Raw genomic sequence first — 13,167 nt, 5'->3', positions numbered from 1 at the left:
TAAACGAGTGCTTAATTAATCAAATGTTTGCGAAACATTTCACACAAATCGGTTGCGGCATAATGAGTTCCAGCGCGCTCACGCTGCCGGGGGCGGCGGATGTGTGTGGGTGTGTGTGTGTGTGTGAGACTATGAAGGTGTGTATGTGTGTATGTGTGGCCGATGCGGTTGGCATCGTACTCCATTAGATCCTCTACGTTTACATTATTCTGTTGACGTTCATATTTATTTATTCGTTTATTTACAAATTAAAACTTTCAAACTGCATTTGCATATTTGCTTATTTGTTTGTTTAATATAATTGTGTTTTGCGAATCGAATTCGAATAAAATCGTTCGCGCGCTTGTTTTACAATTTTCCATTATACATTTCGGCGGTGTGCAAAGTTTATAATCAAATTTATCAGTTCATTTTCAATCAAACTGAATTATTTTCTACATGGTTATTAATTTCAGTTGGGTGCCACATGCAGTGTGTGTGTGTGTGGGGGTGGGTTTCAGGGCTGGGTGTTACACAAAACGTATGTTACCTCGGACAAATACTTAGATTTTAACATTACAATTACATACTAACATAGAATAATAATAATAATATGGAAATTCTGAATTTTAAAGCTGTCTGTTATTTTTTTCACCTTTCTTCTTATTTGCATCATTTACGTCCTTGTCAATCTCGGTATTCATAATGCTGTTGGTGAAATTGTGTGAAGTATTAGGCGGGCTTGTCTCCAAAACTAATAATTTACACATTAATTGCGGTCGCCGCGTTTTTCCTCGAAAATCTCCAATAAATTATGCATTTATCATGTACGTACGTATGGAAAGAAGTAAATATCTTATAAGTTATAGGAGAGCTGTGGCGCTACTTGGATTAATAGATTTACTACTCGTACACGTTTAGACGGCCGCATATTAGTTGTTGTCGTAGTGATAGTACATGAGTAATAGTAAGTTAATGGCGAGGATTTGAAAGTTTCGGCAACTTAAGTAACTAGTTAAATAACTTCGCGACGCGCTGCGGCGTGCGTGCGCGCCGAAAGTGAAACGCGCCGCCGACGACGACGACGACGACGACGCATAATCGGGCCAATGGAGCTTCTCGTTGTTTACCTACGCCAACAAGCAGTCGAGATTTAGGCAGTTTATAATTAAAAGCAAGCAAGCAAGCAGCCGAAGTCGACGCGGCGCGCAATCCATGCCAAGGCACGTTTCGCCCACCAATCGCACAACACTTTGCATGCCAAGCGCACAAATTTGACGAAAAAAATCTACACTTACCTGCGCGGTGCGCGATCGAATGATCACCGTGTGCCCGACAGTCTGCGGCTGGACCATTGGCATCGCCGGCAGTGTACTGGCGCACTGCACCATCATCGCCCCAGCGCCTTGAAGGTGTCTTCTCTCGATACGCATTCGTAGTGGTTGCGTTCGTTTCGCCAACACAATGGTGCTCCTCTGATTGGTGCTGCCATCTACGTTATGCTCGATACCGTTGTGATCACCTCGCGATGATTTTTCGTTTACTTGCGTCGTGGACGCCTCGCCGAGTATCTCCGCGGGCGCCTGCAAGATACCAAGCAAACAAACCGTTCATACTACTGATACACATGCACTTCGCAGAATAACACAACACCTGAGCGCGAACGATTTATTTAGTTGGCAATTACACTTCGACTCGAACAGAGAAACATGTTGTAGCCGCGATCCGGCGAATCGCGCGCATTGCACGACCTCCTTTCCCGTCGTCGATACTTCCGACGCGAACGACCGGGAAATATAATTCGAGCTTTATTTTATTTCTCCGCTGCTAGATGTCTTTACGATTATTTAAAATACCTATAAATAAAGAATGGTTGCACGCGATTCAATAGAAACATCGCAAAAGATTGCTATCTTGAATTACATCCATCTCGAGTTGTATTTTCGAGCATAAATGCGTGCTCGCAACACGCTGGAGGCGGGCGCAGGCAGCGAGAATACCAAAAGATACTCCTAGAAAGAAAATATAATATGACCGTTAACTTTTACAGTGTTTTCTCTTTTCGTAGTCGCTTTCGGCGTGTGTGTGTGTGTGTGTGTGTTTCTTTTTTCGTTTCTGCGCGCTCGGTTTTCGAGGAAATAAAGGAACACTTTGTAAATTTATGTACATCGATTCTTCAACATCAAGGACAGACACACGCGCGGAAGGAGCACACGCACTAGTCTCGTTGCTCACGTCGACCGTCGAAGGTTTCTTCTTCGTGATGGCGCAAATTGCTAAGTCCACCACTTGTTCTCCACTTGTGCGCGCAACCCCGACCACTCAGATTACCTGAAGCGAGAGAAAACTGTCAGGTGTGATATTCAATGGGAAAGTTTTTAATTGCAGAGCTAAGTGGAGAACGGTGGTATGACTTTTTCAATTTTCCATCATGCTGGGCTACAACGTGGCGATGAAATAACAAAGTTGGCGATTTTAATTCGATCTTGCACATAGAAATCACATACCACCATTTTTCAGATAACTCTCAATTAAATTTCATATACTTACGTTATTGTTGCGTATCACCCGCCGTCGACGACGTTTTGTGGTTTCCTTTCGTTGCCATCGCTGTTTGAACATTCTGACAATTTACAGCCGAATTTATTCATGCATGACTTGTTTTTATTTGACTGCCGCGAAGTTTGCAACATTCTTCAGTCGTCGAGTTCGCAGGCTGCGGTGTCGCCTCGACCATCAATTTCACCTGTTAATTAATATTCACCTCAAACTCCCGGCGCGTTCCCACGATCGCGTTCGCTCGCTATGCAGAAGAGCAGTCGCGTTCGAAGAAAGCAGAGTAATCGCTCGTGCACATAGTTGCCGGCCCCCGGGGGCGCGCTCGCTCGCTGTGTGTACTCGGAAGTCATAAAAAGCGAAACTTTTACGAAAACGAATTTATATTTCCGCCGCCGCGCGTTTTATTTCGCCGCGCGCGCCTGGACGTATTTATTTATCCATTTGAAAAGCAAGATAAACGACGAAATAATATGATCAATAGGCAGGAAATCCCGGCCGAAACTTAAACTTTCATCGACTTATTCGCCGCCGCCGCGCGACATGATCGATTGACAGCCGATGCGCGGCTGCGGCTCGACGCCGCATCGCAATGACGAAAAATGATAAATATCTTCTCTGCGCCGCTTCATTTTATTATTCATCCGTACGTAACTTATTCATAACTTTATAAGTCGCGCTGTTAAGAAGTTACGCGTGTTGCGGGCTGGAAGAAAACTTCTTGCGCGCGGAAATCCATCGCGCGACTCTAAACTACGATGCACTCAAGTCGCCGGCGCAGATATGAAAAATGATCCGAATCATAGACACGCGAATGGTACAAATCGGGCGCGTAAATTGCACAATTCAATCACACTGGCCCGCCACCACCACCACCACCGCGTCTTTTATCTTCTCTCTCTTCATTCATTCATATTCGATGCGTCCGACTTCGATATTTTCTTATTCAGTTGCGACTGTAGCATGTCGTCCGTCGTGCGCGCTTTATTCTAATGCGCTCGATTCTTTATGCCGCCCGCTTTTATTCCAGCTTCAATCTGGCTGCCGGAATCGTTGAATGCCGATGAATGCTGTGAATGCGCGGCTTCGAAATTATGAATGCCGAATGTGTTTGCGGTGGCAATTGGCAATTTGCGTGACTTCTAAACGCCATCGTCGCATAACAGTGACGAGTTAATGACGCGCATGATTCGAAAATGATCCATTCACGCTGCGCCCCCGCGCGCGCGCTCTATTCTGTTACAAATTATACACTAGCGCTTTTAGTTGCCTCACGCCTTTCAACGTGCGAGCGCGTGCGACCCTTTTTCACAGATCTCACAGATTTGCCGTAATCACATCTGAATGCCTTCGCATTGCGAGCGCGCGATATTAGCACACATATTTCATGCTAATTAGTTGTTTCGCGTCGTGTGTATAATTAGCTCGGCGCGTACCGAGGCACGTTCCACGCACGCCGCCTCATCTCGCAATTCCGATGCAAGCCAGCCCCGCTCGTCGTGTCTTGCTCCCAAAAATGGAAAATTTCGCTAAATAATTCACGAGTTTTTTGCGCTCCTCGCTTCGAATGTAATCGATTCGATTTGCATTTCGAAGCAACGCGCTCGAAATCGAACGGGGCACTCGAAATAACTACGAGTACGAATCGAATTAATCGAGTTTATCGAATGGAAAATTTAAATTTAAATACAAATGAAAATAATGAGAGGAAATATGCTGCTTTGCACGGTGGCGCTGCACGTTAAACGTCTCAAAGAAAATTACAGAAACAAACCGAGGAGTAGTAGTAATAATAAAGTTTTTTTTTGCGACTCCCAATTTGAATATCCCTCTCGAACCCCCGAAGAAGTGACACAGTTTAAATTGGTGCGTCGTTTCTTTTTTATTGTGATGAATATTCATTGAGATTCATTTGCGCGCCGCTGTCTGGCGACGGGAAAAAAAGCAGATTGCAATTTTGCTCCGGCAAGGAGAGTCGACAAATTAAATTCGTAAAATGTGCGCGCGCCAAACAAAACAAAATCTCATTATCAATTTTTATGATTGCTTAATTAATGGCTTGATTACGGCGCAGCGCGCGGCGCATTACGGCGGTATTCAATCGATCGAATCAATCAATCAATCACTGTATGGACAATGAAGGCGCACAAGGCGCGCATCTCCGCGTATTCTCGCGGGGCATGCCGCTCGACTAACTTATTACTAATTAATTAGTTCGCGCTCTCACGGACGCCTGCGGAGCGGCGCCTCGGAGTGGCGGTTGCTAGGAAATGCAGCATTTATTAATACACCTTTCCGAAATTATTAATTGCTCCCCGGATCAGTTACTCAATACACCACGCCGCACAATGGAGAGATGAGGGCGGCATAGGCGTGAGACAAAGCATAAAGTGTTCACCGAAATTCGCCTACCGAGTCTTTTGGTCCCGACGAGCAGAAATCAAGCGCTGGCATAACATAACCAAACTTTTACACCATATTTTGAGGTTATAATTTACAGCTATCGCAATATGTGTACAATTGGTTGCAGATACTCAAAAAAAAATCTGCTGTCAGTTGATTGGAATACTTGTAGTTCCTTACAGGATTTGATAGACTGTTGATTAGTGTAGTGTTTAATACGAACATGGTATAATATGGTATTCAGTGTAATGACCCAGGGAGGATGAGTCGCTACCTGATAGAATGCGGCCCTGATCCCCATTCATCTCGGCGTTGTTTCGCCGCTGTCGATGCTGATGTTGATCTTCGGGGTTACGTACCCCTTGCCCGCCATACATTATGCAAGTACGTGCGCCTTTTACGTGCGCGCGTATATAACAATATCGATCAAATTTCGCCGCGCGCACCGATCAATTCGGATTACCGGCGTGTCCTCGTCGCCGCCGGCGTCGTTATTTATTATCTATCAGGCCAGATAATAACGCGGCGCGGGCTTTCCTCCGGCCTGGCCCGCCCGCGCTCACATTAACGCCTGCAATAACGGCAGTGCGCTTAATACCTGCGAGCGTGTTGTTACCTCTCACGTGGTAAGTAGTGCGAGAGATGCACGCGTTTCATGGTGAAAAGCGAAAATTTGCCTGGCGGCCGAACGGCGGGAATTGTGTGCGTCGTCCCGGGCTTCCGGGTGGAAGTGGATGCGTCGTGTGTCGAGGACGCACTCGTTTGTGACGGGAATGCCGAGTGCATTGTTGCAGTACGCGTTCATTTACTAATCGTTTGCTAATTAATTAATTATTAATTATAACGTGGAACGTTATCAGGGCTTCACCACACGCTGCTTAAAGCTCTCTCAGCTAATGTATAAATTTTACTCAGAATTGTTTACCGGATCAATTCGTGGAAACCAACTTCAAAATTAACTTTACACAATTCTTCATTTTACGCCGCTTGCTCTTTGATTTAATAACACCTGGTGAGCTAAAACCTCGCTCATCGGCAGTCCGCGCATGACTTAACGAAAACGCAGTCTCCACATCAGCGTATTATTGAATAATTGATTAATTAATAACTAGTTACGCGGCTGAGCGCGTGCAAACTCACCGGCTGGTTGTTGATGTACCAGGTGAGCTGCGGCGTGGGATCGCCGGCGCCCGAAACGCATTCGAGGGTTAACATGTCGTCCACCGCATACGTGTCCACCAAGCCGGTGATGCGAGGTAGGTCCAGCGGCAGCGCTGCACGCAAAACAGAAGCGTAAACATCGTAATGCGTGCGTTTGGCGTGAAAATAGTGTGGCGCACATACTTGCAACGGTGACGCTGTGGGTCTCCGAGGCAAGTCGGAAGGCCGGCGCTTCGGTGGACACCTCGCAGCGGTAGGCGCCGCCGCTGTGCTCGCGGGTGAGATTCGTCAGCCGCAGCTTGCATCGCGTCTCGTCGCACTGCGTCGCCGAGGTCTGCATGTGCACGCCCGCCACCGGATACATGATCGTATGCGGCTGCTGGTGGGGCTGGAATCTGTAAGTAACGACGCAACAATATAAGCCAGCCGAGCTTTCGAAAACGCAGGGATGTCGTAGGTCGATCGATCGATCGCCCTCGGACCGTAATCTCCGCATCGCGGGACGCCACTCACCTGAAAAACTCCTGATCGTCCTTATACCACTTGACGGCGTAGAGCAGCTCAGCGCCCATGTCGAAATGACAATCCATGTGCATGTCGCTGCGCGTATCGGCGACCAACGGCGCTGTCATGTTCGTCAGCCGCAGGCCACAAGCTAAACAAAAAGCAAGCATTTGAACCGTTTGTGACATGTCTCCGAACGATCGCACTACTCTTAAATCGACGGACAAAACAATAATTGGATGTTGAGGAGGCTTGCGATTTTAAATCCTCGCCCGTAGGCTGTCACAACAAACATTTTCAAAGCGGACCTAAGCTGAATAATGAATTCTCGCGCACGTAACCGGAGAGTCGATGTACGCCGGTTTTGATAGGCAGAAGCACAAAAAGTGTCACCGATAAAACGCGACACGGTCGTCGGCTACGGCGTAATATGATACGCCTATGATATGGGTACGAGGCGGTTGTGAGCGATGCCGATGCCGCCCCGCCGATAGAAGCGAAATTTTTAGTTGCGGCGCTTGCAACTTTTACGCTCGAATGAATTTTACGCAAACATCATCGGTGTCACCACAGAGGCATCACCAACGCGTGTCACCATTCAGGAGAGGCGGGGGAAGGTTGGTATCCTTAAAAATGAGAGAAATCTGCAGGGAAACGCCGAAAAAGTTCATAAAAGTTACGTACCGTTGCGAATAAACCGTTTGTAATAATTATTCGATGGATGGGATAAAGTTCAAGAGCAATATATAAGTAATTCAAGTCGAACAATGAAAAATTAGATTTTACAGCCCAGGCACTCTAGTGTATCTAATTTTTATTAATATTTATTAAGAAAAAATAATTTTTTTCTTCATTTTACTTTTCTTTTTCTTTTTTATATTATCGATTTAATTATTGAATCTTTGACTTTTTGCAACTTCAATGTCGTGACACATGAATTACTAGTATTTTAAAAGTCGGCGATTTTTCACGAACGCGTAATTTACATTGATCCCATCCAATCTGAAATCAGCGCGCGCGGCGCGTCATTAATTTTTATGCAGAATTTTTTTCCAGAAATTTATTACAGACTGCCTTACACGCACATCAAATCAGTCAGTCACGGTGCCAAACTGCCACGCAGCATATCAAACGTTATTGGTTTCGCGACACGTTGCGAAAAAAATTCGCACACGCGAGTTTCATTGGAGCGCGATGGGATGTTTCACTTCATCTGAATGATCAAATTATCTCGAATCGAAACGAAACGAACTCTCGTAATTACGCCGCCGGATTTGAACCCGTTCGCTCATCTCTCGCGGCGTAGAAAAGTGCGGAACATGTGTTCGATTCAAGAAGCAAGCACAAATGTAATTAAAATATTTCATGGCTTTTGTAGGACGACGCTCGGCGAAATGTCGAAATGATGTGAAAATTATTTCTTATTGGAATTCCGCCGGCGTGGCGCGGCATTCCTCTTGGATTGCCATCAGAAAATAAAGAACGGAAATGGGCAAAATAAAGAATAAGATTATGCCCAGTGAGGAAGCCGTGGAAATCGTCGCGCGATATAAATCAAAATAATTTATGATCATTAAGCAAATCAAATCTTCACGCATCGGCGCACGCCAAACGCATAAAACATTCAGTTTTTCGCCCGGGCATTGTTCGCCGTTTGAGGAGCATTTTTGAGGAATTGCATTCGAGCGCACGTAATTTAAATATTATTTTCTGTAGTTTATTGCATCTTTGTGTCTTTCGCTTCCGTTCGGCGCGGAGGACGAGCGCGATTATAAAGATTCGAGGCTTTCATTTTAGTTTCATAGATTTATATTTTCATTTCCATTTCAATTTCCTTTCGATTTGCGCATCACGGCGTGCACGAGTTGATGTGTTTTTTTTTTTGTTTGTGTCCAATTAGAATGCATTTTTGTGACAGCAAACATACAGGCTTTGAAAGAACCAATAACAACGTGCTCGATGATGTACAGAGCAAAGAAACAAACAGACCAAATTAATTGGTTCACAATATGAGGCATATTGTACCTGTTTCTATGGGCTCGTTGAGTATTCGCGTCTATTGTTGTAGCGCATTGTGCACTGCGTCCATACAATGGTCCACAAACCACAACAATATTATGAATAAATCACCGCGCGCCGTGGTGGAATCAAAATCTCGACTTCGATGTCGAGATTTCGCCGCCCCACTAACTATAACGCAATCACGCGCATGGCAGTTATTCAAAAAAGAGGCACACATGCGGAGACGGCGGAGGACGCCCGCCGCGCTCGTAACACTATTCCTCTCGGCTCGCCGCCGCGAAGAAATCACAACCGAAAGACATAAAAATGCCCCTATCGCCCCAACCAAATACAGTAAATCGTCGAAATCGCATGGATACCAGTTACATTTTCGAGCGGTTCGCTCGGACTTATGCGAATAAGAAATAAGAAAACGCGCGTACCACCCGCGCCGCCTGCGCCGGCCGCAAGAAGAAGACAAAAACGACGCGAATTGCCATCGACGGGGCGATAAAGCGAGAAAAACGGCGAAAAAAGATTCCACAGCGACCGAACGCCAGCGATGAAATATACAGAAGAAATCGCAGTCGATCGGGGGTCGGAACGATACCGCCACCGCCGCTGACGGGGAGGAGAGGTCGCCTACGTGTGGATGGGAAATAGTTAAAAAGAAATGAAAAGAGAGGCAATAGAAAGATGAGGAATGGGCGTTTGGGTCGCGTTTTATGGGGTTATGATTAGCAAAACTTTATCCACAATTCTTTCCGCTTTATTTTCCCCGGCGTTCGCCACCAGCGCCTCGTTGCCTTCGCCGCCTCCGCGCATACACATGCCTTTTATGCGTTCCTTACACTTTCGGAACTTTCTCGCATGAGTTGAAATTGCTGTGTGTTTTATGATTGTGTATTCTTTGCGCGCTATATTAGTCTGATTCAGGATGGGGGGGGGGCGGCGCGGAGCTGTGGTAGCATCTTATTAGGCTATTATTGTACGCTTGAATTTAATCAAACATTTCCGACAGGTGAGAAATCATTTGCGACGGGACTAGATGGCAATCGCAACTTTTACGCGCAAACAAGCGGAAATGTTCGACGGGGTGTGAGGGGGCGGCTGATAGTCAAAAACGTTTGCAGCACGCGCGATAACGCAGCACGCTCGAAATAAAAATGAAAAATTGGCGCCGGAGTGCGGTTTGAAGGTTATTAATAACAGTTGTTAGAGTTGTTAGTAGTTTTGCAGTCGCACGCATAGTTTATGTACTTTGGCGATATTTTCGGGCGCAAAAAATGACAGCATGCGCGGCAACGCAGCGGAACGCTCGGCGGCGGCGGCGCGCAAATATGCGGGAATAAGCGGGCATTCGTCGCAAGTAAGCCGGAATAAAAATGATAGCGAGCGCGCGCGGCCGGCTGGCGATGAGCGCAACCCGAGGGGGGCGGCGGTGGCGGCAGCGGCAGCAGCCATGAGCATAAAAAGTATTACGTATTACGGCCGTACTTCGAGCTCGCGCGGCAATAAATCATATCGCGCTGTACACAAACGTTTAAACGTTACACCGCGCATAATGCATAAGCAGGCGGTTTAACAACCGCCGCCGCCGCCGGATTCGAAGGGGCCGAAAGTTTGCAAACCGATGCGATATATTGAAACGCGAAGGTGGAAGACGTAATGCGCGGACGGATTTCCCGGCGAACGGAAAACAAACAGCATCCAAAATAAATACAAGCTGACACCGCCGTCAGTGAGATGCATATTGCTTCGGCCGCCTCATTTCTCCCAACCTCGAAATGATTGAGTAAACTAGTTGTTCGTACACTTACATCGCGATAGTAAATTCAAATTTTCCGCACGCCGGCGTGGTGCAAAGTTGTGAGATTTATCCGCGTCCGGTGAGACCTGCATGCCACCGCCGCCGCCGCCGCCGCCCCCCGCCTAAATAAATAACGCCGGCTTTATAACTTTAATTAATACGTATTTATTCGTTTCTGGAAGCACTCTCGAGGCACTAATAATTAATAGAATCATGAAAATTTATTCAAATAAAGTGGAATATCAAAACGCAGCCGTTTTATGCGTCTAGGAAGCATAAATGCGCGCGTAAACAAACGAAATGAAACAAAAAGCGTGGGCGGGCGGGCGCCGCTACACGCCCAAAACGCAAACACATAAAATCCTTGACTAATGGTACATTTTTTAATGCATTTTATTAATGTTGCTGCCCGGCTGTATATTCGTTTAGCTGATGGCGCCATCAGACACAATTTCAATTTTTCATGTTTAAATATTTTACGAGCACCTTTTCATTATATTTATAACGTTGGACACTATATGAACTATTGTTTATTTTCAATTTGTGCAAATAACAGTTGTTCGATGACTATTTGTTGATTTGTTAAAAATCAATTTACGTTTTCGCTGTGAATTATCCCGAATGAAAATAATGAACGGAAACGCTGAAAAATGTACGAGGAAGAGATCTTCATTAAAAAACAATCTTTTGAAGTAGATTCATGCCGTCCGAGAGATTCTTCTTTAATCAAATATTTTTTCTTTGAGTCTTTGACTTGTCTGGATTTGCACAGCACACAAGCTAAAATAAACTAGGTTTTTTGTATGCGCGGACTTTGCAAAGGGCAAATTTCTGCGCTGCCTTAATTAAACAGTCAAACTTTTTACGCCTTTTGTATCTTACTTGGTCATTAATTTTAGTTATAATTAATTTTTGTCACAAAGAAACTTTAAAACGCTGCGTTTTTCGCCGATGTCGATTTTGTCCGCAATAGAAACATTCGCAGGTTGCGGGGGTGTTGGGATGAGTTTTGGAATAGATATTCAAAGGACGTACCTGAATCAATCACGAGTGCAAAACTAATGGCCCATCTGATGGCCCTAATAACGGGTAAACTTTCCAACAACACGAATCCACTCCTCCTTTCTCGGCAACTCTTTTTCTTCGCCGCCACTTTCGCGAACGCGTCGCCTTCGTCCATCCGCCCGCCGTCATCATGCGCCACCGCTTCACCTTGCTGGCGGGTCATAACTTTTCGGCGTCGGGTCGCCGCACAACGCGTGGTGCGGCATTTGTTGTGCTCGTCGCCCGCCTGCATCGCAAATCGGAGTTGTTGCTTCGCGAAGTTTTTCCGCTGAGGCGCGCCGTCGACGCGCGTTTCCTCTCGCAGCGCGGCGATAGTTTCGGCGGTAATCTCGCGCGCGGCTTCCGTCACGGCATTCGGAAACGAGCGCATTTCCCGGCCGGCGTTGTTCTCCACACGTCGCGCTTACTTGCCCACCGTTGAACACGCGCGACGCGCGTCGCTCATTGTAAATCTGGTGTTGTAATACAAGTTGTCGCTGAGTTTCAAATGCGCTTAAAGTAACATCAAATTTATGTTTATTTTTTTTTTTGTGATAAGCGACGCGGTTTTGAATCGGTGCGCCTGTCGCGGTTGCAACGCGGTGAGGATAAAAGGGGCGTGACCCTTCTTCGCGGCGCGCGCGACGTTTTCGCCCGGCGGCGGTCTTCGCGCGATCTGCGGGCACGCGACGGCGGCGGAGAGTCTCGCGGCGGCTGGATGCTGGCCGTGGCCGTTGCCGGTGCGGAATGACGGCGGTAGCGAACGCGGCTGGCTTGCGACCACCGTCGGCGAGCGCCGCAGCGCCACGATCCGGCCCGTTTTCACGACTATCCGCCGCCGCCGCTCTCGCTTCTATCTGCTCGCTGCAGCCGGCTCCGATATCGCGCCGACTTGCAGTTGAATTTCGCAAATGTCAACGCGTAAATACCGGCATTTCTTTAATGTTATTATATTTTATTATTGCAAATTTGCTTTCACAGAGGAAATATGATATTATTACCAATTTATCAATTTAATTCTGATATGATAAGAGTTTAGCAAACATACATATTAATATCCGCTGATAAATCATGAAGTATAATTCGCGATTAGGCAAAGTTCAACAGCATATTTGTAAATAAATTTTAATATAGTGATTGTGGGCCATTTATGCATACATATTGCATGTTTTCGGCGGACACCGTACACCACTGTATCAATATATTAATAACTTATCGGTAATTAACGGTTTGGATTAATACATTTTGTAATCAAATAGAAACTGATTAAATTCTGCATAATATTAGTATCTTAAACCGAGCATTACTAATGTGGCTCTATTCCTATTGAATATTTAAATTTTAGAAAAACAGTCAGCAGGATAATCAACCAGGATGTTGAATAATATTAAAATATACAAAACAAACACAGAAATTTTGTGATAGTATATTAAGTATCAAGTAGCTAAACGAGGATTTTAATCACGAGACTGATTGAGAGCGAGTGTAGCAGCGCCTGCTTTGACTTGTTTGACTGCACCGTAGACAAATGCGCAATCGCAAGCTCCGCCCCGTGCATAACATCCATGACTAAAGTGCGGTTCGTGTTCAAAATAGCACTTTTTGTGTTTAAAAACCGTGGAAAAAGTTAAAAAAAAATCTAAAATTGCCATATTAAAGGTAATAATGTGTTTTTATTTTAATTCTTTGTTTATTCTTTTGTAAAAGAC

At 45.7% G+C, this 13,167-nt stretch overlaps 1 protein-coding gene across 1 annotated transcript; it reads right to left on the bottom strand.

Moving 5' to 3' along the window:
• Window positions 1-204: 204 nt before the first annotated feature.
• Window positions 205-12,348, bottom strand: LOC135792823 (uncharacterized). The gene is made up of 6 exons (XM_065303584.1): window positions 11,450-12,348; window positions 6,613-6,754; window positions 6,283-6,494; window positions 6,079-6,212; window positions 1,278-1,562; window positions 205-1,109 (listed from the first exon to the last, which is right to left on the bottom strand). Exons 1-6 carry the CDS (start codon window positions 11,847-11,849, stop codon window positions 912-914), a joined length of 1,371 nt encoding a protein of 456 aa, XP_065159656.1. The 5' UTR covers window positions 11,850-12,348; the 3' UTR covers window positions 205-911.
• Window positions 12,349-13,167: the final 819 nt, after the last annotated feature.

Source organism: Atheta coriaria, unplaced genomic scaffold, assembly GCF_025399875.1.
Source record: "Atheta coriaria isolate IRGN ID8LTWV9N9 unplaced genomic scaffold, Caltech_Dcor_3.1 hic_scaffold_1_pilon, whole genome shotgun sequence".
In the NCBI taxonomy this organism is placed as follows: Eukaryota; Metazoa; Arthropoda; class Insecta; order Coleoptera; family Staphylinidae; genus Dalotia; species Dalotia coriaria.
The sequence above is the reverse complement of the archived record's forward strand: the minus strand, read 5'-3'. Positions and strand labels throughout refer to the sequence as shown.